At 33.8% G+C, this 25124-nt stretch overlaps 1 protein-coding gene across 2 annotated transcripts in view; it reads right to left on the reverse strand.

Annotated features, from left to right (window-relative positions):
- Window positions 1–12492: 12492 nt before the first annotated feature.
- Window positions 12493–25124, reverse strand: part of LOC124368682 (single-stranded DNA-binding protein 3-like) — an 89968-nt gene continuing 77336 nt past the window's right edge. For both annotated transcript variants that reach the window (XM_046825968.1, XM_046825967.1), the window contains one exon: window positions 12493–14369. In XM_046825968.1, coding sequence (XP_046681924.1) covers window positions 14265–14369 — 105 coding nt within the window. In that variant the 3' untranslated portion in view covers window positions 12493–14264. The remainder of the gene's footprint in view (window positions 14370–25124) is intronic.

Genomic DNA, 25124 nt, shown 5'->3' on the forward strand with positions numbered 1-25124 from the left:
TGATTCGGTTAGTGTTACCGGCACTTTCTGAGCTGATTGTACTATAAAAAATAAAGAAGAAAGTTCATATAAACATGGGTCCGGAAATGCTTCCTTACTGGGTTATGGCCAATTGAAGATTTCACCAAAAATTGTGTGCAGGAGGTCAAATGATGATTTGCCGCGTGTTTATGAAGAGATATTTATAGACGAATGCAACTTTTTCTAACAGATTTTTAGATGAGAAATTGAATAAAGTTCTTCTCATAGCTGTATCTCATTTAGTTTTTTTGTTATACTACAAAAAACAGAAATAAAATAATTTTGAAAACCCTTTTTTAAGGTTTAACGGACAATTATTTTGTTAAATAGGCATTGAAGACCCACATTTTTACAAAGAAACTTGCAGAAAATTTAATTCTGAATAAAATTATGTGCTACACGGCTATTAACAGCGAAGTATTAGTTTCTGGAATTTAATTTTACAACAAACATTCTACCAAGCAAGAAATTCCAAAGCAAAGGAAAACCGCATTTTAATGACATAGAGTAGCCTACACATAAGATTTATTAGGATGCAATTTAAATTAAGTTTTAAATAAATTATTGTTTTTCATCTAAAGCTTATAATACTACGTACCACTTTCATAACAGGTGTTCAAAAATCAGTCCTTGTACTTCAATACACTTAGCAGCTCGCTTTCTGATTGATCGAGTTATCCTCCGCAACGCTGCACGATTGTTTTTGATTTGTGCGGCGGCATCTTCAATTCGATTTATTAACTCTTCACGTGTATTTACTTTTTCCTGGTACACCAGGTTCTTCATCCAACCCCATATACAGAAATCTAATGGAGTTAGATCTGGTGATCTTGGTGGCCAAGTGTGTGGTCCACCGCGACCAATCCATCGCCCGGGAAACTGCTCGTTTAAGTGCATTGTTACATTATGGGAAAAGTGGGCAGGGGCACCATCATGTTGATAAATAATATTGCACCTTGCTGCTAATGGAACATCTTCTAATAATAGTGGTAGTTGTTCTGTAAGGAATTCTAGGTACATGCGGGAATTTAGATGTCCTCGGAGAATGAATGGTCCTATTAATCGATCATGAATGAGTCCACACCATACATTTACACTAAATCTGTGTTGAAAGTTGCGCACGATTGTACTATGTGGATTTACCTCTGCCCAAGTGTGTTCATTGTGAAGGTTGTTGACGCCATCTCGGGTAAATTGAGCTTCATCAGTGAATAAAATGGTTCTATGATGTTGACGGTTTCTAATTAACCAGTTGCAAAATTCCAATCGAAGAGGAGGATCTGTTGGTTGAATACTTTGAACTTGTTGTTTATGGTAAGGGAACATGCTATTTTTGCGCAAAGTTCTCCATACTTCAGACTGAGACACTGCGAATCGCCTAGAAAGACGCCGTGTACTGACACCAGGACTGCGTTCAGTAGCCATGATTATAGCCTCTTCCATATCTACATTATTCTGGGCAGGGCGATCCCGATAATTATTAATACTAGGAAGTTTACCTGTTACTCTTAGGGTACGAAATGATCCACTGATCGTTTTTGGGTTTGGAACTCTGCGATTAGGAAATCGTCTTCGGTATTCTGCAGTAGCAGCGGTTGCATTTCCGTCACAAACGCCTAAGACAAATACCATGTCGGCATATTCTTCCGTTGTAAATAACAAAGGCATTGCAATTGTGATAGTAAGTTACTTTAAAATACACTTCACTAACAAACGAGTAGTAAATTAATTGTATTAAATTGCACTCATTAAACTAGTACAGAATTGGTAACAAATAATTTGGATTCCTCAATACATTGCAGTGTATTGTTGAACAGCTGATTTGTGATACCAACTTATAAAAACATAATTTACCTTCTGTAAAGCTAACGTGACAAAGATATGTAGGTACATGATGTAAACCATTTGGATAGTCCTAAAAAGTAATAGTATTATTGTTTTTTAGTTGAGCATTAATCTATTAAAATCGTATTTACAATTGTATGCTAATCAATTATTTGTGTACCTTATATCATTACATTACGGTGTTTATTTACTAAATACGTATTTCTTGCTTGGTAGAATGTTTGTTGTAAAATTAAATTCCAGAAACTAATACTTCGCTGTTAATAGCCGTGTGGCACATAATTTTATTCAGAATTAAATTTTCTGCAAGTTTCTTTGTAAAAATGTGGGTCTTCAATGCCTATTTAACAAAATAATTGTCCGTTAAACCTTAAAAAAGTGTTTTCAAAATTATTTTATTTCTGTTTTTTGTAGTATAACAAAAAAAACTAAATGAGATACAGCTATGAGATGAACTTTATTCAATTTCTCATCTAAAAATCCGTTAGAAAAAGTTGCATTCGCCTATAAATATCTCTTCATAAACACGCGGCAAATCATCATTTGACCTCCTGCACACAATTTTTGGTGAAATCTTCAATTGGCCATAACCCAGTAAGGAAGCATTTCCGGACCCATGTTTATATGAACTTTTTTCTTTATTTTTTATAGTACAATCAGCTCAGAAAGTGCCGGTAACACTAACCGAATCACCCTGTATATATATATATATATATATATATATATATATATATATATACACGCACACACACATCAGTACCCTCATCTCTCCTTCTCATTCTGCTTGTTGAGATCATTGCGTAGGAAAGTGACACATGAAGATGGACAGAATAGCATAAAAAGGCTTAAAAGGAGATCGGACCCTTTAAAAAAAATGTACTGCCTCACTCACTGGCAGATGTAAGATAACTCCTGTTTAAATTACACAAAATTTCTATTAGACTAGTATTTTTAGATTCCTTAACCTGTAAAACTCTTTTATAAGACATGTAGTTAAATTTAGTTTTTTTTCTATAAAATTTAATACATTCTGTAACCACACAAGTTTTTTTTTTTTATTTCATTTCACAATTTATATTTGAGTGTTCTTCATAGTCCATTTATTTGCTTTATAGTTTACCCCTTTTTTGTTGTTACGTAGTTTATTTCTTTGTTATAGTTTTATAGTAATTTATCTCATTTTTATCATTCTTTTGAAATACACCGTTTATTAATTGAAGAAAATTCCTCCCACGAAGCCCAATTTGACAAAAGAAGAGAAATAAGGCTATGTCTTACACCCACTTCACAATGGAAGTGGGAGTCCAAACAAACTTCCTTTTTTTAGATTTGTTTGTATAAGGATATCCTTAAGACTATATGGTTTTCAGGAAGAAAACACACACAGGAAATCCTTTAAAAAATATTTAAACTATCAATTAAACCATCAAAAATCCTTCAAAGTAGTAGTCTACTTATTACTTGATAGAGCAAAGAGCTTATGATCAGATAAATGAATGAAAATAGGAATTGAATCGGATTTTAGATACAATGGATGCTACTAATAAACTACTGTAAGCGAAACAGAAGAATCATTCCATAGAAAGTAAATCAGAGTGCAAAAACTGTGTTTACGGTAAAAAAAAATAGAAATGTAATTGTAATAGGGAATACAAAGGTTAGAAATAAAGAGCATTAAACACTAGGACGAAAAAATATAATAAAGGGACTAATAGAACAAAAATTGCACATCATTGTTGGTCCGAAGACCATCATACGTTTGTTGAGATGAAGCCAAAATAATATATCAGGAGACTCATTTCTTCATAAGGAAATTAATTGAGGATTTATACATTAAATTGGCAGACCAACCATCAGTCGAAATAAGCCCGGTTTGGTTACCAATTCATAAAAACGAACTTAGAAGTAAACCTAAAGTATCAAACAGATTAGAGATTTGTAATAAACCAATGCAGTCACAGTATAGAATGCACCAACAATAAATAAAGGCCCGCTCTCGATTTCTTTTTTGTCTCCATCTTGTTTCTGCTGTGACGATTGCCATTTACTATTGGCCTCTGGTCAGTTCACTTAGTGTACACCTTTTGTGACCTGTATTCTTACAGTCGGTTTTCATAATTATTGTTTTGTTATTATTAAGTACATGTTTGAGAGTTAGTGTGCATAGAGTTGACAACGCTCTGGTATGATCGATGTATTTTGACCTATATTGTAGTTATGTGTTAGTCTAGTTATTCACCTAAGGAAGAGATCAGATTACAGATAGTTACTGGTTTCTTACATCTCTGAACGGCAAATGTCCGAAAAAATAATGTTTCCTTCATATTTATCATGTTATATTTGTAAGTTATAAAGTGTACATGTAATACATACCTAAGTGTCTTTCTTCGTTATGGGTTTTTAGTTCACACAGATTATTGCAGTGCACTTCTTAATGATACCATTTGTACCATTTGTAGGGTAAATCAAATATGAATGGTAGTTTTTATTTTTACCTTTATTTAAGAACCTTATACACTTTTTATTCTTTTAACATTTTTCAATATACTTTCCTGCGTGATCACACTTGTGCCATCGATTTAGAAGTTTCAGTATTACCTTATCATAGAAAGTCTGAGAGCGAGTTGTAAGCCAATCATGCACGTGCTCCTCGACTTCTTCGTTGCTCTAAAATCGTTTTCTTCCCAGTGATTCCTTCATATAGGCGCGAACAAAAATAGTCACAGGGGGACAAGTCAGGGCTATAAGGAGGGTGCTCAAGGGTTTTCTAGCCAATTTCTTCCAGTTTTTACCTTGTCAAAGCCGTGGTGTGAGGCCTGGCGTTGTCATGGAGGAGAATGACATCTCTGATGGTCATGTCTCTTCTCTTGTTTCTAAAGGTAGTTTCCGCCGACCGTAACAACTGACAGTAGTAAGCTGCATTCTCTGTACGTTGATCGTGCAGAAAATTAACAAATAAAATTCCCCTATAGTCCAAAAATATCATTGCAAGAACTTTTCCCGCAGAATTTGAACATCACGAATATTATCTTCTGTAAGGTTGCCCTTGAGCGTCGAACATAATTTTCGTTTTCAACCCGTTCTCGTCCACTCTTAAACACACGATTTTGAGACAGTGTACTGTCCCAACTGTGACCGCAAACAAGTTAAAATTTTAGACGGTTTAACGCCTTCATTGGTTAAAAACTTTAATCTGTTGCTCAACAGACAAAGGGACTTCTCACTTGGCCATGGCTGTACTGATAGCAATGCCAAATTGAACACTAACCAGACAGTTTCCCCACTCCTGATAAACCAAACATCTACTCCACACAGCATTATCTAGTTAAGCCTGCATTCTAAGAACAATAGCAAAATTGTAGTTAATATTTCATTTACCCACGTACCACCCATTATTATGAGTGGGCAACTGTACTCGGGTGTGTTGCTAAGGAAGTTTTGTAAAACAGCTTCTGGTGTAACTTAAGTCGATTCAGTCTAATTTTGACTTTGCTACAAGCACCAATTAATAACTCAAGAAGTCCTTTTCCCTGGCTTCCAGTGTAAAACTCCACTTTCATAATTGTTAAAGTTTTTCTGCTTATAGTCTGTGTTAATCACACACATTACAGTGGAACCTCAATAAGAAAAATTTTAAGGGCTACAAGCACCAATTAATAACTCAAGAAGTCCTTTTCCCTGGCTTCCAGTGTAAAACTCCACTTTCATAATTGTTAAAGTTTTTCTGCTTATAGTCTGTGTTAATCACACACATTACAGTGGAACCTCAATAAGAAAAATTTTAAGGGCTATGGAAAAAATCCGTCTTATCGAGATATTCTTAATAAAGAGGTTCGTTTTATCGAGGTTTAATACTGCCGTTATTCGTCTTATAAAGGTTTCTCCTGAGAGCTCTGTGATGACTTCTGTAAAACGAAGATATTTGTGGCCAACCTCCGTAATACGAATCGTCATTAACGTAACTGAAGATATTGTTAAATGTTGGCCTAGATCAAAAATAGACTGCGACAATTTAAAAAATACCCTATCCATGTAAATAGTAAATCACTTGTACATATTGTTGTAAAAAATTATACATAACAGATCAATACTTCACAAAAAATAAAAAATTGCGGTCAAGTCTTGAAAAAATCAATTTTTGAAAGTGGAATTTAACTCGAAGATACTTTGTGCAATATAATTAAACAAAATTGTTCACTATACTTTCATGTCAACAACTCTGTGAAAAAAAAAACATTTTAGTACCTTCTCTTGCGTCTTTCGTGGACAGTTCAGATCGATCACTCTCCGTCCGTGCATCCTCCTCATCATCTTCAGCTGATTCATCTTCTTGAGGATTTGAGGGTGAATTATAGAGAAATTAATTCCATTTAAAATTACGTGTATATGTAACAGTTTTGTTAGAATAGAGTTGTTTAATAAATTCAGCCCGAGAAGCCCAGAAGCACATCATGGTAATTAGACTGAGAGAGGGTTAATGCAGACACATTCACCAAACTAAATTCCATACTTACCTTATAACATAATAATTAAAAAGATAAAATCAATGTTTTATAAAAATTATAAACAAGCAGGTTCGGTAATTATTTAACGTTTTGCAAATTTCATTTTGCAGTTCCAACATTACATCTGTTAAAACAAGTGGGAACTCCATTAAACTAAATAGCGATGTCATCTGAGAATCCTTGGATCAAATTCTCCAAATTGGAAATTAACTTAATTTTTTTATGACGAAATCTGTCAGGATTAAATAAAACAAACCATGTTGATTTTGTAGCATATTTAAGGACTGTTAAAAGATTTACATTAAGAATAAAAATCATACAAATAACATTTAAATATGTATACATAATAAACTTTAAACGATGTTAAACAAGAAATAACTTACAATAAAATTTGATCAGGCGTTTGTTGCTTTTGTACATATATAGTAGACAATTAAATATCATTTTCAGAATTTATTATATTACGTTACGTACAAACTGTAGTTTACCTGCAAATAAAAAATAAAAGATTGCAAGGTTTCAATTACTTGAATAAGTACAATTTTTCCTTTCTTCCCATGGTGAACAAATTAAATATATCCTGTGACAGTGTATCGTACTCCAGTATGAATGTGTGATACAATTATTAACAACAAACAAAACAGTAATATTATTATATAATACTTTGTAATATAGAAGGTTGGTATTAAATAAAACTTTGTAATATAGAACGTTGGTATTATACAATACTTTGTTATATAGAATGTGTCTTAACAATTATAAGCCTTAACTTTGGGTCTGTATATGACAAGGTGTTATTTTATGTGATGTATATTAAATAATAATACATTATGTATATTTAAAATCATAATCTGTTGACAACAAAGGAAAATGAAAGACTTTGGTCATAAACATATACTTAAAACAGTGATGCAACAAAATTAAAAATAATATATAAATGACAAATATTATGTAAACTCTTGATTTGAAACAGTAATAATTTTAAGGGTTACATTACAGATTTACAAAATAAAATCTATTAACAGAACCAAGACAGATTAGATTGTTATTCATAAATATTATGTATTATCATTGGAAAATACTGAAGCTCAAATAAAATCAAAATCTTACAAAAAATAACAATTTTAACTTCTAAAAAGCAACAATAAAGATTTATACATTGTGTTTATACATATTATGTAACCCTACAGAAAGAAATAAAGTGAGGTTTCTTATACATAAAACTAATACTCAATACTTGTCAAACAGGTCTACCAGTGGTGGATCAACCCCTTCCTGCTGACCGTTACTTCAGGTCTACAAAGAGATCAAGACTCTGTAACTGCACACTATTTATTTTTGAAAAGACAATATCTTTTTTAATATCCCATAAAAGTATTTTCTTAATATTTAACTAATAAGATTTAAGGTTAAAATTTGGTAAAATACTAGGAAAAATATGTAATTTTCAAATTTTAATAATCAGTATAATAGCGCAAACGTTATGTTAGCTCCATTTCACCTTACGCATAGTTAGTGTCTATATCTGACACTGTCACTAACTTGACTCCCAGAATCTGGAGTCCACATCTGTCTGAAGAGATCCAAAGAAAATCAGTGACAAAGAAGCTCAAAATGATCTCTTTGCCTTGTTTCAACATTAGAGGCACCGAGACTACAAAATCAAGCTTAATCTTGATGAAAAGGAGCTGAACTGAACATTTGCACTGAACCACTCTTCCCATCATATCTACGTTATGCATAATAGCATTACAAGTTCAAAGCTTTTGAACCCTTATGATACTAGCCAATTTTGTTTTAATTTACAAAAATATGCCAACACTATTTTGCAGACCTTTATAAACAATTATTATTACAACTATTATCTGACAAAATTTCAAGACTTATTCAACTAAATCTGAAGTATACTACATTAGAATAAATTAAGAACACGAGGAATCCCGAGCCATTACCGCTATGTTATAATACATCCTGGCCAACTGCCTTCTCTGAGATCCACCACTGTTCCACATATCCACCCATTAACACAATTCACTTTTTTACAACTTAATATAACACTAATACTTTACTTATAAGTGTGTTACCACTTTAATTTCAACCTTAGAAAATAAGGCAGATTTTACAGCAATTCAAAATATACATACATGTTTACTGGTCTTGTGGTACCAATCCAGCCGGAACATGAACACATCTGCAGTTTGTACATTCTATTAATTTAGATTATGACCTAAAATAATCTAGACCAAAATTTTGACCATACAGCCTTACACCCCCTTTTATATACCTGGGGTTCAATTCTCTCTTTTTCAAATGATGTAATGTTATACATCATTTATAAATCTTTATAAATCACACATGTGAGTGAAAACAAAACTTAATTATCTTTTTCATTTCGAAATGGCAACCGAAAAACGGATACATTTAATGGAAGACTACATATTACACCATAATGAATGCAGTTGTGAAGATAAGAAATTTGTATTTTCATATCTGCTTTTACAATAAATTTACAATATTTTGGGTATTCAACATGATAATTTTGTCAATATGTCTCCATGTGGTCCAAGCCTAAATTTGGAATAACATCAAATTATCCTATCTCAAAATCTTTAGATGCTAACTTTTGTATTTGAACATTTTTTCTAGTATTTACATTAGAATAAAATGTGTTTTCAACATTTTAAACATATTTTAAATTTTATAATATAATGTTAAAACTAAAATCAGTGTATTAAACTAAAATAGTTCAAAACCACATATGTTTCATTAACTTAGCTGTTCATACAATTGTTGTTATTAGGCAGCTGTCACCTTGCATCTAAACAATGTATCATTAATTCTTCATTATAACTGTAAACTTTACCTACACAAACACACATCAAACTAGATACTGGTATAAAATGACAAGCCACATGAATTGATATACAAAAGAAAATGTTGAATACAGTTCAAATGGCCTTAACTCGGAATATGATCATGATTTGGTACATGACGTGAAACCTCATTTTAAATGTAAAGTACAGTAATGTTATTTACATTTATCTATTACTACCTGTTTTTGAGCAAGAACTCCAAAACTGGTACTTTTCATTATTAAAAATAGACATTCATTATCTGGTATTAAAGCTAGAAACTGTTACTACTGCATTACTATGGAGTCAGGTTATGTACCATTGTACATAAGATCTCATGAAAGTACGAGGTGTATTCATAAAGTAAGAGCTGTTTGCTCATATTTAAATATTAGTGCTTTGGAACACAGTTTTCAAAGAGGCAGGACCAGTATCCTGACTGATGAAATCGTTTCCCAAGTGGACCAAAAATTGCGATCTGATCGTCAATTGACAATTCATGGCCTGGCTGAATAATTTCCTCAACTTGGATACAATATTGTCAAGGAAAATCTCGGATAACACAAATTGTGTGTAAGGTGGGTACCGAAAATGCTGACCGACCACCACAAAGAGCAAAGAATGTCCTGTGGGCAACAGTTTTTGGGCCATTACCAACAAAGATGTAGAGGATTTGTTTTTCTGCATTGTTACAGGGAATGAGATGTGGATATCCTACATCAATTCAGAAACAAAGTAGCAATCGATGCAGTGGCGACACTCATCTTCACCAAAACCGAAAAAGTTAACGTAACTCCATAAGTAGAAAATTTATGGTACAGTTGTTTGGATATACAAGGTGTTCTTTTTGTATATTTTATGTAGTGTGGGACAACAATTATAATGTGTACTACGAAAAGCTCAATAAGTTGAGATGTGTGATCCAGAATAAACAACATGGGAAACTGTCATCGGGCATAATCCTCCTTCACGATGAAGCACATCCTCACACTGCTACCAAAAACAAGATTTTTGTTGGGAACTCTTTGACCATCCATCATACAGTCCTGACCTTGCACCTAGTGACTACTTCATCTTCTAGCACTTGAAACTTTGGTTCGGTGGACAACATTTTGAAACCAAAGAGGAACTGAAGAACGGAGTTGTAAACTGGTTCAACTCTCAGACAGCCAGCTTCTACACACAGGGGTTAAAGAAGCTGATGCAGCGGTATGAAAAATGCAAGTAAACTGCGATTATGTAGAGAAGTGAAGTAGCTAACTAAATGTGCTAATAAAATGCGTTTCTTATGAGTTTATTTGTTCCTGTGACCAAAACTGCTCTTATTTTATGAATATCCCTTCTATTTTAAACAGACTCCCTGCATGTGATTTAAGAACGTAGAACTCTGTTACAGTTCAAATCATTCTCCAGTTATATATTAAGTAGAACTCCTCATCTGCCTCATCCTGTTAAAGACATTCGAGACGGGTGGTTGGAAACACCCTGTATAACACTCAAATGACTAACTCTACAGATTTATCTACAGGTTGTCAAAAGACGTTACAAACTAAGTAATTTTTATGGATTGGACGCACAGGTAAACGTTGGTGGTTGTCAAAAGACGTTACAAACTAAGTAATTTTTATGGATTGGACGCACAGGTAAACGTTGGTGGTTGTCAAAAGACGTTACAAACTAAGTAATTTTTATGGATTGGACGCACAGGTAAACGTTGGTGGTTGTCAAAAGACGTTACAAACTAAGTAATTTTTATGGATTGGACGCACAGGTAAACGTTGGTGGTTGTCAAAAGACGTTACAAACTAAGTAATTTTTATGGATTGGACGCACAGGTAAACGTTGGTGGTTGTCAAGCTACCCAGTAAAATTATAATAATAACAAGGCTGAAATAAACTGCACCACAAAATCAACAATTATTTTCAATATTTAAAAACCAAACTGATTGGTACCAACAAGACACAAAGCATAATAACATAATTATAATTTCATGTGTTCTTACTACTATCACTAACTGCCAATATACACATTGACACAAAACAATTAATTAAAAGTATCCTATAACTCATTCCAGATTATTAGTTTTCCTTTTTTTACAAAAGAATCTAACAACGAGATCATTCTACAACCTAGGAAGAAGGGAGATTTTCACTCATTATGTAAAATTACACCTATTTGAACAGTGTGAGGCTAGCTACTAATGCTTACCATAGCTTGCTAACAATTTGGAAAACTAAAATAATTAAATTATACAGAGTAACACCAAGAAGGCAATCGACTCAACACCATTCAACCACTTGTGAAATATACAGGGTGATTTGCACAACATTCACCATAACATGTTATAATCACCATAGCATGAGCCGTAAACGACTTGCACAGTAGGGCAACGCGCGCATATGTATTAAGATGGGGTTTACTTTGAAAACCTTTAAATAATTACTTTAACAGTAATTTCAGCACATTTTTTAAGTGATTACTTCTTTTGGCAAAATATGGATGTGTGCTTTCATGGGTTAAAACTTTCGTTTCACGTTTAGTTCATATAAAATTGATTGACTTACTGCATCATTTAATAGCAGTATTTAAAGCTCATCGGATTCTAAATTGAATTTCAGCACGGTTAATATTAATTCAAATTCAAGTTCACTACTAGTTTCATCCAGATCGGATTATAAAAGGAGTAAAAATAAATTGATTACATCTTTTCTAGCAAACAAAGCCAAAGTGTAATTTAATCCTGGAAGAAAATTAGTCTTTTGGTTGAATATAATTATAACCTTTACTAAATTACATTGGCCCTCACCTCTCATTCACTTAAAAAATAAATTACGTAAAAACAGATTTTAATACAAATTGTGCTGAAGAAACTTCTATGCTATTAATTGGCTTTTTAAAAATAAATAAAATTTAACAATGTCAAACGATAAAAACGTAAGTACATAGGGATATGAAACAAACATATATGCTGTGTTTACAAGAAATTTATCAAGATTTTATCAAAAAACCTATAATTTCATATTTAGAATATAAATACAATGAAAATAAATCAATTATTTCAGAAATACAAGATTGTACTGGAAATGATACTGACCCAATTGTAAAAACTAATATAAACTATAATAATGAAAATGTATAAATATTTATTACTTCAATATTTAGCAGTCAGTATGTATAAAATTAATAGGAAATATAACACTTTTTTGTGCTCAAGGATCTAGTGTGTTATTATTATTTTTAAAACTAAAAAAAATAACCATTTAATAATTAGGAATTGTACTTTTTCAAGATATATATATATTCACAGTCCGTTATAAAAAAGTAACTTTTGTCAGTCAGTCCCGCGACTGCCTTTCCATTATTTTGTATAAAATAAAATATTTGTCAAATTGAAACAACTTTCTAACATTCCACTGAAAATAATATTGCACATTGAGTTAGATTTATACTTGTAGTGGCTAAACGATTAAGTGCATCCAAACAATAACAAGAATGAAAAAATCTAAGAAGTTTATGTTTAAACCAAATCAGTAAGAAAAAACAGAGGTTCCCATAAGAAAAAGCCCAAAGCTGACCAACATATTATAAAGTTTTTGAAGTGAGAAAGTAATTGTAATAAGCATAAAAAATAAATACCCAATTTAAAGTTTGCTGTAAAATTGGTACTTTCTGAGATCCCAATGGTGGCCACCTTCAGTTGATCACCCTGTATATACAGGGGTGCTGAAAAGTCTTGAAATAATCTAATATCTTCGGTACTGGTAAACCTACAAACATAAAACTTTCTACAGTCACATAGGGCATAAAATTTAATTTTTTGATTCAATCAATAGCTCTTCACCACCTCAGGGGGATGGCCTATTATAAAGGTCTTAATTAGTAGAACATCATGCTGCAAATTAGACCTCAAAAGGTTAATCCTAAAAAAATTGCGGCACTCGAAAGTTTCAATACTGATCTTAGTGCAAGTTCAAGAATGGCTTCTTTTTATTGTAACCATATCATATGAAGCTACGAAACTTCACACACATACTACAAGACTTTTCAGCACCCCTGTATATAGATGCAAAGTGAAACTATGCCTTATGTATTTCCTGATACTGCAATACAATTTTAAAATACTAACGTATTGACTGTACTATTGGAGAACACTGACATCTAGAACTAGCTAAGATAGCAGATAATATTAAAATTTAGTTTTACACAAAGAACTAAACCGTTCTACAGTTTTACAGTTGCAACGGCCATGTCCTCATGTCTCAGAAGAGATGAGTGCTCAAATTTTAAAATACCTGCTCGTTATATAACTGATCTCATATTGATTCACTGAGATGACTCATGTCTAATGTCATAACAGACCAAGTCATCTAATTGACAACATCAACTAATTATTCAATCCGAGTTTACCGTAAGACACCAGTTTTAAATTAAATTTAAAGTAATTGAGAACAATTGCCTTCCTAATGTTACATTGAATACAACCGAAACACTTGTATTATTCCTAACAAAGGAACTCACTATATTATTATGTTAAACACAGGCAGGTTTAAAATAACAGTAATCATTGGTAAAATTCGGAGTCAAGGGTCCTCAGATCTGATGAGCTGGAGGTTTTGGGAAGAATGCTCATACCCCATAATTTTACCTTTTAACATTTAAACAAATGAAATCTAAAACAGTTATCATTATGTTTCATTATTCAAAATCATAATTTCTGCTATTTCTTCAACATTTATGCATAAAAATGTAGTTTCTGGCTGTTTAAAATGCGAAGTATAATCATTTTTTTCTTTTTTGTATAAAATATATAATTTCTGATCAGATTATTATTTATAGACTGGAACAGAAAAAGAGCTGTGCGAAAAAGGGTATCAGTTGACCTAGGGACCCTGACTCATCAACTGCCTACAGAGACAGGGCAGAGACAGACGAAGTGGGAATGTCGAGAGACTGTGGGCGAGGACGGGAAGAGGGTGTAGAGTGGGCTTGAGGGCAGGGGCAGGGTGGGCTCAGACCACAGGAACTAGGGACAGGTGGGTGTTATTGCATGAAATAATCTGGATGGTCGGAGTCTTTTTCGAACCTCTTCGCTTCTTCTTGCATACTTTCCTTAATTTTGAGAATGGCAGCCGACTCAGTTTGGTCCTGCAAGAAAAACAAAGTCTGTTTGCTTTCTCACTCAATCTAATGAATCCACTCATATCAATCTTCTGAGAAGAGTGTACTTCTTCAAACTATTAAGTAAATTTTGTATCAAATTCGTGAACGATATTTTTTCCAAGAGGAATTAAGCAAGAAGAAATAGAGAATTATGTCATGCAATACACCCTTCTAACGTGAGAGTGAGATGGTGGAATCAGAGAGTGAAGGAAGAGTACAGTAAACTACAGCGTGTCCCATCTCTCCGCTCCGCATCTAGTGTTACCTGAGTGACTGGCAACGACGGATGCAACGACAACACATCGTACACCTACACGCTACGATGGGACACGCTGGAGGTTACTCATTGACTAAACAAATACAACACATTATGTTAATTGCTAAACACTCTACACGTACTGGACATAACCACTTAGGCTATATCCGTACGGTAGAACTCATTTTCTCAATCGTTGTTAATTATAATACTTACAAATTAATCAACTACTTATAGATATTACCAAAATGAAGATAAAAGCTTCCTTTGAAAACAAAAATTGAAGTTATTACTTAGGTTTTATAAAATATTATAAGGCATAAGACTGAATCCATCATATAAGGAAATAAATGTTAACACTTGTTACAACTTGAACTAAAACTATTAAAACATTTTTTATATTAGCAAAAAGCAGACTTTAAGTCATGAATCACAACCATGTAATAATGTTGAGCAATTTCAAGTAACTAATAACTAAACAACACAATATACACCTAAAACTCACATTCTCATGAATCAAGCACAAAACTTGTATTCTAATAAGTACCAGATAAGATGTGACAATGTTACAACAGGCAAAGCTAACACCCAAAAAAAATTAAGTACACATTCATTACACGGGTATCAAGTTTATAAATGATCAGCAATTAATAATTTGATTTATTTTAAGAGAGCTGGTCTAAAAAGTAAATATAAGAAGTAAATCAAATTAAATTTTATTTTCAATCAATGTTTTATGTTAAATCTATGTGATTTTTCAAATAACTTTTACCAATGGGTGCTCATCTCAACAATAGACTAACTAGATATTGTTTCCCATTGTCCTACAACTCAGTCTTTTTAACCCACCCTAAAACTCAAATATCTATTTCTTATCAGTTATTATAAATCTGTCTATATTATACTGGATGGTGCCAAAGGTTGGTTGGATTTGAACTGTGTAGTAGTGATAGAAGAAGGGTCAGTGACTGTTAGCAACAATAAAGACCGGTTTGTACGGAGATGGGACAGTGGAATGTTGTACATTGGATTTGAACTGTGTAGTAGTGATAGAAGAAGGGTCAGTGACTGTTAGCAACAATAAAGACCGGTTTGTACGGAGATGGGACAGTGGAATGTTGTACATTGGATTTGAACTGTGTAGTAATGATAGAAGAAGGGTCAGTGACTGTTAGCAACAATAAAGACCGGTTTGTACGGAGATGGGACAGTGGAATGTTGTACATTGGATTTGAACTGTGTAGTAGTGATAGAAGAAGGGTCAGTGACTGTTAGCAACAATAAAGACCGGTTTGTACGGAGATGGGACAGTGGAATGTTGTACATTGGATTTTCACCGTGGATAATTTCTTTTTCAAGCAACGAACGTTAAACCTACTGGGTGTTCCCATTCAGTAGCAACTCCAGGAAACATGGAGTGTCAGTGCTTCAGAGGCCTCATCGGTCCATTTAGCAGCATGTTGCAATGTTGGTTCTTAGCCATTGTTCGCTACAACGCACTTTACATGAGTTGAACTTTCACAGCGTGTAAAATAATGGTCACTCATAAGCTTCATGAACACCGTTTCAGGAAATAATGCTAGATATGTCATACTCTGGAGATGTGCTCATGATGTCAGATGGTGTTTATTTTGATTTGGACGTGTATGTCAACAAGCAGAATTGTAGGTACTGGGCAATGGGAAATCCTAAACAATTACACCAAAAGCCTCTTCACAGTACCAAATTATCGGTTTGATGTGGAATATCCAAATTGAAGGTTTCTGGTCCGTATTTCTTTGAAGATAATATGGCTACAGTCAAAGTGAACTCAGTGACCTATTTCATTATGCTACAAAACATTTTACGAACACAACTTCGAAAGTTAAGGTTCAATAGGAATCAAATCTGGTTTCAGCCTAATCATGTAAACTCGTGCTTCTGTGACCTGCAATGGCCAGCTCGGTCACCTGATCTTTCAGCCTGTAATTTTGTTCTTTGTTGGTATCTAAAGTCTAAAGTGTATGTATGTAACCTCAACAATTAGATGATCTACAGAAGGCTATCCATTGAGAATTAGCGACACTTCAAAGAGAAACTGTAGTGTAAGTTATGAAGAATTTCTAAGAAAGTCTTCTTACATGTACAAATGAGGAAGGATGCCAGAAGTATATTTTCATAAGTAAATCAACTTTATTTAGACTGATTTGCTGTAACTAGATTAAATTTAAATTATAAAAATATTTTTTTTTATTAAAATTATGTTGATAATTATAGAAGTTATATTTATTTTAAAAGTGACAATTCTTTTTGTGGCCCCCAGAATGACACAAAGATCAATAACTATTAATTATGTATGCACTATAGGTTCCCAACATAAAACACGCACAGTCGATTACTTTGTTCTTCACATATGAGCACTGTAGGTCATAATTTTCCCACGATAAACTAAATAAAGTTGATAATTAAGTTCCACAGTCTTTAAATTTTCTGCCTACACAAAACCTAGCCTAATGTTACAATTAGCCAGAGTTGTCAGAAGCATTGAGTTCTCCTGATCTAAATAACTGAACGTACTAAATGATACAACTAGACTTAGCCGTAGCAATGAAACATGTAGCTGGACATTAAACATCTATTTAAACATCGCTTTCATTACTTCAAGTAAAAAATAAAGGATACTTTCTAGACAGCTTAGAGTATTAAAGTTACATTCATTTCCTTCCAGTCACAAAACATGTTGAACAACTAATATTATTAAATCAAACACTTAAAATTCACAAAATTTGTGAAGAATGCATTGCTCTCAGAAACATAAATGATAAATTGATAAAGAAAAAAATATTAAAACTACAGGCAAGATTTTTATCAAGTGGCAAGAGTAACTTTTATAACTTAAATGATAAATTAGTTTTAACATTATTTTAGTGATGACAGCAGTCATGTTTTGTAATGTACCGTAGATAATTTGGCATACATTGTAGTTTGAATTTAAGATAAAAGATACCTTTTAAATTAATGTTCAAACAGTGTTAAGCTAACCACTGTACCATAATTTTTGACCAAGCTAACTTTTCCTTTACGACTGCAGATTATTCAGAGCACATTTTCATATCTGGGTGTAATCAACATTTATATACCGCACACATTTTTAGTTTTCAAATTTTTAAGTTTGTGGGTTTTATTCTTAATGAACAAAACTTAACTACTTTTCAGTTATTTTTTGTTTAAATTGCAACACAATTCCAACATTTAAAAGGGTTAATTTCAGGGGGGGGTTTTCAAGGGGTTTTTTCAAGTGGAGGAGGCTGTGTACGACGACCCGTGATAACGGAAACGTCAGATGATGATGATGAATTTCATCCTAGTTTATTTACATTAATTACACCTATTCTGTGTTATTCAATTTCTCCCTCCTTTTCAAATACCTCATTTGGATTGTTTATGAGTTTCAAAATTCAAGTCAACTTTTGATTACCCACTAGTTAACAAATCTGATTTTCATATTTACCATGATGGTTTAACAAATTTAAAAAAAAAGAATAAAATTTCCTAAAATCACATGCTGAACATGAAATTAAATATAGAATAAGAAAGTGAAACAATAACCTAACATCAAAAGACCAGCCTGTACTGCAGCACTAAAAGGTAAAAGTTTCCAAATTTCCAGCTATTCCCATCTCTTTGACTAATTTAATTTTAAAATCTTTAGGTAAACATCTCAAACACAATAAGCTACCACTGTATTTGGGGTTCATTATAAACGGATCTCAATTTCCAGAGGCATATTGAAAAGGCAATTTGAAGATAACGACTAAGTTTCAACAGTTAACAGAATTAGCTTGGAGAAGAATGATGAAGTCTTGTGATCATCATCTCTGTACAAGGCTACTCAACTATAAAGTCATGTTTGTTATAGTGTTCATGTGAGAGAAGTTGATGTACACCTGGCCTGGGTAACTGATGGATTAGCTACGGCACCTTACGGCTAATCTTCTTGAATAGCATTATTGTCCCTCGGAATATGAGGCACAAGTTTTATAAAATCTTGTCCATTTATAATTCTTCAATCCCATTTCACAATTACTTATGCCATCATTACTCAAATTTACAAAATTCCCAAATGCATCAACAACTAAATCTCCAATATCAAATTTTGATCTGAGCCAATCTGATTGACATAACTCTGGTGAAGGTGACTTCTGGATGATGAGACATTGTGCTTTTGTTAACAGTGAGAGTAAACCTTAGAAATCTGAACAGAAATCAAGAACTTTGGACACAATATTCAACCTTGTCATAAAGACCTTCGTAAAGAATTCTTACTTTTCATACCAAAACTGTACATAATACAGTTTCATTGATTCTACCAACAGTGCTACCAATTTCAGAAAGAGAAATATTCCCTTTAGCCATGTTCTGCATGAATTTAGGACACAACTTCAGAACCTTTTCTGAATGTACTTTGCTTATAGATGACACTCAAAACTATACAACCACAATCAGTATATTTATATATGGTAGCATTCTGCTACATCATTTATTTCAAAGTAAACAAAAATATACAACCACAATCAGTATATTTTATATATGGTAGCATTCTGCTACATCATTTATTTCAAAGTAAACAAAACTCTAAATTTTAAATTTAAAAAAAAATAGGTAAAGGAATAAAACATTAGAATATTGAAGAATATTCAATAGTTTAAGTTAGAATTGTATGAACAGGTTTAAAACATGTTATGTAGTTCCTACAGCAAGGACTGAACTTAAGGTCCGGTGTGATGTTTAAACAAAGGCAGTTGACTTAGACCAAACAGGTTTCTGTGATGTTGCATTAGACTCAGCTGTTCTCATTCCTGTATTATACTTTTTGCTCATCAACACTTGCCATGACTGAAAGAACCTTACCTAAAAGGTTGGCTGCTTAATGAATTAGATGGCATTGAAATTACTTCAAGGAAATAGAAAAGTGAGGAGGGAATTCCGTTTCTGCGATAGAATTGACTCGGTCACCTGTAGAGTGTGTTCAAGTGTGTCAAGACAGGAAGATCATAAGGGAGTGTGTGTAAGACAGCAGAGTTGTTTTTCATGGTTTTCTTGAATATGATCCGGCTATATAAAGTAATTAAAAAAGTATTGGAGTATATCCATTAAATACAGAAGAAACCTACGAGGCTTCTTTTTCCTGTCATGTCTGGAAAGTTACAAGTTTCATAAGAACGAAATATATAATTTGATTTAATTAAACCGCTTATATCCTTTAATAGATGTTTTTAAAATATAAAAAAATACAAATTCTTGTAAGTTTTGGTAATGAACTTACAATGAGAGGTATTACAAGCGGTCAAGACTATATCAACAAATAGTATAATGTAAATACTCCACTGCTTGCCAGAAATAGAAAATCAGATGGGACAATTACATACAGCACTGAGTATAACTAGTTTAAGCCGGTTCTACGACATTAATGAAATATATGTTCGCTGAGTGTAAGTTATGGGGGGGGGGGAATCAGTTGTAGCATTACCAGGCTTATGGTCAAGGGCAGTTTGATCTAAGCGAGCATATACTGCAGGATAGATGAGAGGGCTTTATATTGTTTCTCAAGGCATTTTGAATTTTTTCCACAGTATTTCATAAGCTGATATATTCTATTTCAATTTTAATTTACATTCAAATTTAATAAAATCCACTTTTAAAATTTGTCTAAATTAATAAAACTTTTCTGTAACTACCACAACAAAGACTAGTTGTCACTTGGAAGTTTAATACCAAGAATCTTTATAAGTTTCAAGTAAATATAATTAATTAAATTTCAGTAATTTTTCTGAGTTTTACATGTTTTTTTTTCAGTTAAATAGGTTTTACTTGAATTTTAGTATATATATACAAGAAAATACTTGTTATTAGTATACTTTTCTTATTTTAGTTTGATTCCTGTTCTTGAGGGAAAGAAAAAAAACAGACTTTAGACTTTTAAAACTGTATTTGTTTGAAAACCGGTTACACATGCACACAGACAGCGTGTGGCCTTGTGGCAAAAGTTTCATTGAGAATATCATGCTTGATTTCAAAATAAATTTTCCAAATCTTGATTTTAAAATTATGTAAAAATTTAATTTGAGTTATAATACCTTGCATATAGTGACCACAGCTTGGAAACAGAAATTAATCTAATATTGGTAAAATTATGGACAATGTTTTGATGTAGCTTCTACAGTGAATACTAAATATATTCAAAGAATAAGATGGTATTTAGAGATCTCTAGTTTCAAGGTTTAATCATTTTAGTTGAAGCAGTGGCTTATGGAAGGAAATTTGAAATAAATCTTAATTCACAGGTATTTTTGTTTGTTTATTGATGTATTAAATAATTTGTTGGGTGTATGTTTTTTTGTTATTGTATAATTCTATTTATTATGTACATTATTACTGTTATTGTTAGGAATTATTTATAGCACTCAGTTAAAAAAAGCTACAGTTGAGTAATCCCACCACTTCCAATCTTGGATATAGTACACGCTCTCTGACACTTACGAGAGTCTAATGTATTGTAATATCTAGTTGAATTTATATGTTGTGTAGTTGCTTGCAGTTTGTTTTGCTTTTGGCATTGTTTTTGTAATAATTATAAATAATGTGATTTTGGTAAATCTGCTGAAAAAAACCTGTCCTGACATTTTTAGGTATAATGTATTTTAATTTTTAAAATGTAAAAATATATATATACACAGTCACAAAGCACAATAAACCCTATATAGGACACGCTTAATAGCCACAGTGTACTCACTCACGTTTGATCAGACACCGACTAGTACACCTATACAGATAGCGTTAAACAACCAAGGTGTACTCACTTCTATACGACCGCTGAGCAATATACCTATATAGGACACGCTTAATAGCCACAGTGTACTCACTCACGTTTGATCAGACACCGACTAGTACAACTATACAGATAGCGTTAAACAACCAAGGTGTACTCACTTCTATACGACCGCTGAGCAATATACCTATATAGGACACGCTTAATAGCCACAGTGTACTCACTCACGTTTGATCAGACACCGACTAGTACACCTATACAGATAGCGTTGAACAACCAAGGTGTACTCACTTCTATATGACCGCTGAGCAATATACCTATATAGGACACGCTTAATAGCCACAGTGTACTCACTCACGTTTGATCAGACACCGACTAGTACACCTATACAGATAACATTGAACAACCAAGATGTACTCACTTCTATATGACCGCTGAGCAATATACCTATATAGGACACGCTTAATAGCCACAGTGTACTCACTCACGTTTGATCAGACACCGACTAGTACACCTATACAGATAGCGTTAAACAACCAAGGTGTACTCACTTCTATATGACCGCTGAGCAATATACCTATATAGGACACGCTTAATAGCCACAGTGTACTCACTCACGTTTGATCAGACACCGACTAGTACACCTATACAGATAGCGTTAAACAACCAAGGTGTACTCACTTCTATATGACCGCTGAGCAATATACCTATATAGGACACGCTTAATAGCCACAGTGTACTCACTCACGTTTGATCAGACACCGACTAGTACACCTATACAGATAACATTGAACAACCAAGATGTACTCACTTCTATATGACCCCTGAGCAATATACCTATATAGGACACGCTTAATAGCCACAGTGTACTCACTCACGTTTGATCAGACACCGACTAGTACACCTATACAGATAGCGTTAAACAACCAAGGTGTACTCACTTCTATATGACCGCTGAGCAATATACCTATATAGGACACGCTTAATAGCCACAGTGTACTCACTCACGTTTGATCAGACACCGACTAGTACACCTATACAGATAGCGTTAAACAACCAAGGTGTACTCACTTCTATATGACCGCTGAGCAATATACCTATATAGGACACGCTTAATAGCCACAGTGTACTCACTCACGTTTGATCAGACACCGACTAGTACACCTATACAGATAGCGTTAAACAACCAAGATGTACTCACTTCTATATGACCGCTGAGCAATATACCTATATAGGACACGCTTAATAGCCACAGTGTACTCACTTATATCTGAACAGTCACCCAGTAGTACACCTATACAGATAGCGTTAAACAACCAAGGTGTACTCACTTCTATATGGCCGCACTCACGTTTGATCAGACACCGACTAGTACACCTATACAGATAGCGTTAAACAACCAAGATGTACTCACTTCTATATGACCGCTGAGCAATATACCTATATAGGACACGCTTAATAGCCACAGTGTACTCACTCACGTTTGATCAGACACCGACTAGTACAACTATACAGATAGCGTTAAACAACCAAGGTGTACTCACTTCTATATGACCGCTGAGCAATATACCTATATAGGACACGCTTAATAGCCACAGTGTACTCACTCACGTTTGATCAGACACCGACTAGTACACCTATACAGATAGCGTTAAACAACCAAGATGTACTCACTTCTATATGACCCCTGAGCAATATACCTATATAGGACACGCTTAATAGCCACAGTGTACTCACTCACGTTTGATCAGACACCGACTAGTACACCTATACAGATAGCGTTAAACAACCAAGATGTACTCACTTCTATATGACCCCTGAGCAATATACCTATATAGGACACGCTTAATAGCCACAGTGTACTCACTCACGTTTGATCAGACACCGACTAGTACACCTATACAGATAGCGTTAAACAACCAAGATGTACTCACTTCTATATGACCCCTGAGCAATATACCTATATAGGACACGCTTAATAGCCACAGTGTACTCACTCACGTTTGATCAGACACCGACTAGTACACCTATACAGATAGCGTTAAACAACCAAGGTGTACTCACTTCTATATGACCCCTGAGCAATATACCTATATAGGACACGCTTAATAGCCACAGTGTACTCACTCACGTTTGATCAGACACCGACTAGTACACCTATACAGATAGCGTTAAACAACCAAGGTGTACTCACTTCTATATGACCCCTGAGCAATATACCTATATAGGACACGCTTAATAGCCACAGTGTACTCACTCACGTTTGATCAGACACCGACTAGTACACCTATACAGATAGCGTTAAACAACCAAGATGTACTCACTTCTATATGACCCCTGAGCAATATACCTATATAGGACACGCTTAATAGCCACAGTGTACTTACTCACGTTTGATCAGACACCGACTAGTACACCTATACAGATAGCGTTAAACAACCAAGATGTACTCACTTCTATATGACCCCTGAGCAATATACCTATATAGGACACGCTTAATAGCCACAGTGTACTCACTTATATCTGAACAGTCACCCAGTAGTACACCTATACAGATAGCGTTAAACAACCAAGGTGTACTCACTTCTATATGACCCCTGAGCAATATACCTATATAGGACACGCTTAATAGCCACAGTGTACTCACTCACGTTTGATCAGACACCGACTAGTACACCTATACAGATAGCGTTAAACAACCAAGATGTACTCACTTCTATATGACCCCTGAGCAATATACCTATATAGGACACGCTTAATAGCCACAGTGTACTCACTCACGTTTGATCAGACACCGACTAGTACACCTATACAGATAGCGTTAAACAACCAAGATGTACTCACTTCTATATGACCCCTGAGCAATATACCTATATAGGACACGCTTAATAGCCACAGTGTACTCACTTATATCTGAACAGACACCCAGTAGTACACCTATACAGATAGCGTTAAACAACCAAGGTGTACTCACTTCTATATGACCCCTGAGCAATATACCTATATAGGACACGCTTAATAGCCACAGTGTACTCACTCACGTTTGATCAGACACCGACTAGTACACCTATACAGATAGCGTTAAACAACCAAGATGTACTCACTTCTATATGACCCCTGAGCAATATACCTATATAGGACACGCTTAATAGCCACAGTGTACTCACTCACGTTTGATCAGACACCGACTAGTACACCTATACAGATAGCGTTAAACAACCAAGATGTACTCACTTCTATATGACCGCTGAGCAATATACCTATATAGGACACGCTTGATAGCCACTCACACATATTATGTCCAGTAACTAGTACATCTATATAGATAGCAGCCATGGCACATGTACATCTATATGGCCACAGACCAGTACATCTATACAGATAATGCTCAAGAGCCACTCTGCATACTCACATCTTTGAGACCACCAACCAGTATATCTATAGATAATGCTCAACAGCCATGTTGCACATTGTGAACACTTGCTGCTAGCCTTCAATAAAAGTGAAAGATTACCAACATTTATCTGTAATAATGGCCAATATTTTATTTCACATTTTAACCCTTTCAGTGCCAGACTTTTTATGCCAAGGGTATTTTAAAGCAGTTATCAAAAAGTGCTGTGCCACTTTTAGCAATTCCCACAAATTTGTTATAAAAGTCATAACTCTGTTATTC

The sequence above is a fragment of the Homalodisca vitripennis genome, chromosome X (assembly GCF_021130785.1).
Source record: "Homalodisca vitripennis isolate AUS2020 chromosome X, UT_GWSS_2.1, whole genome shotgun sequence".
Classification (NCBI taxonomy): Eukaryota; Metazoa; Arthropoda; class Insecta; order Hemiptera; family Cicadellidae; genus Homalodisca; species Homalodisca vitripennis.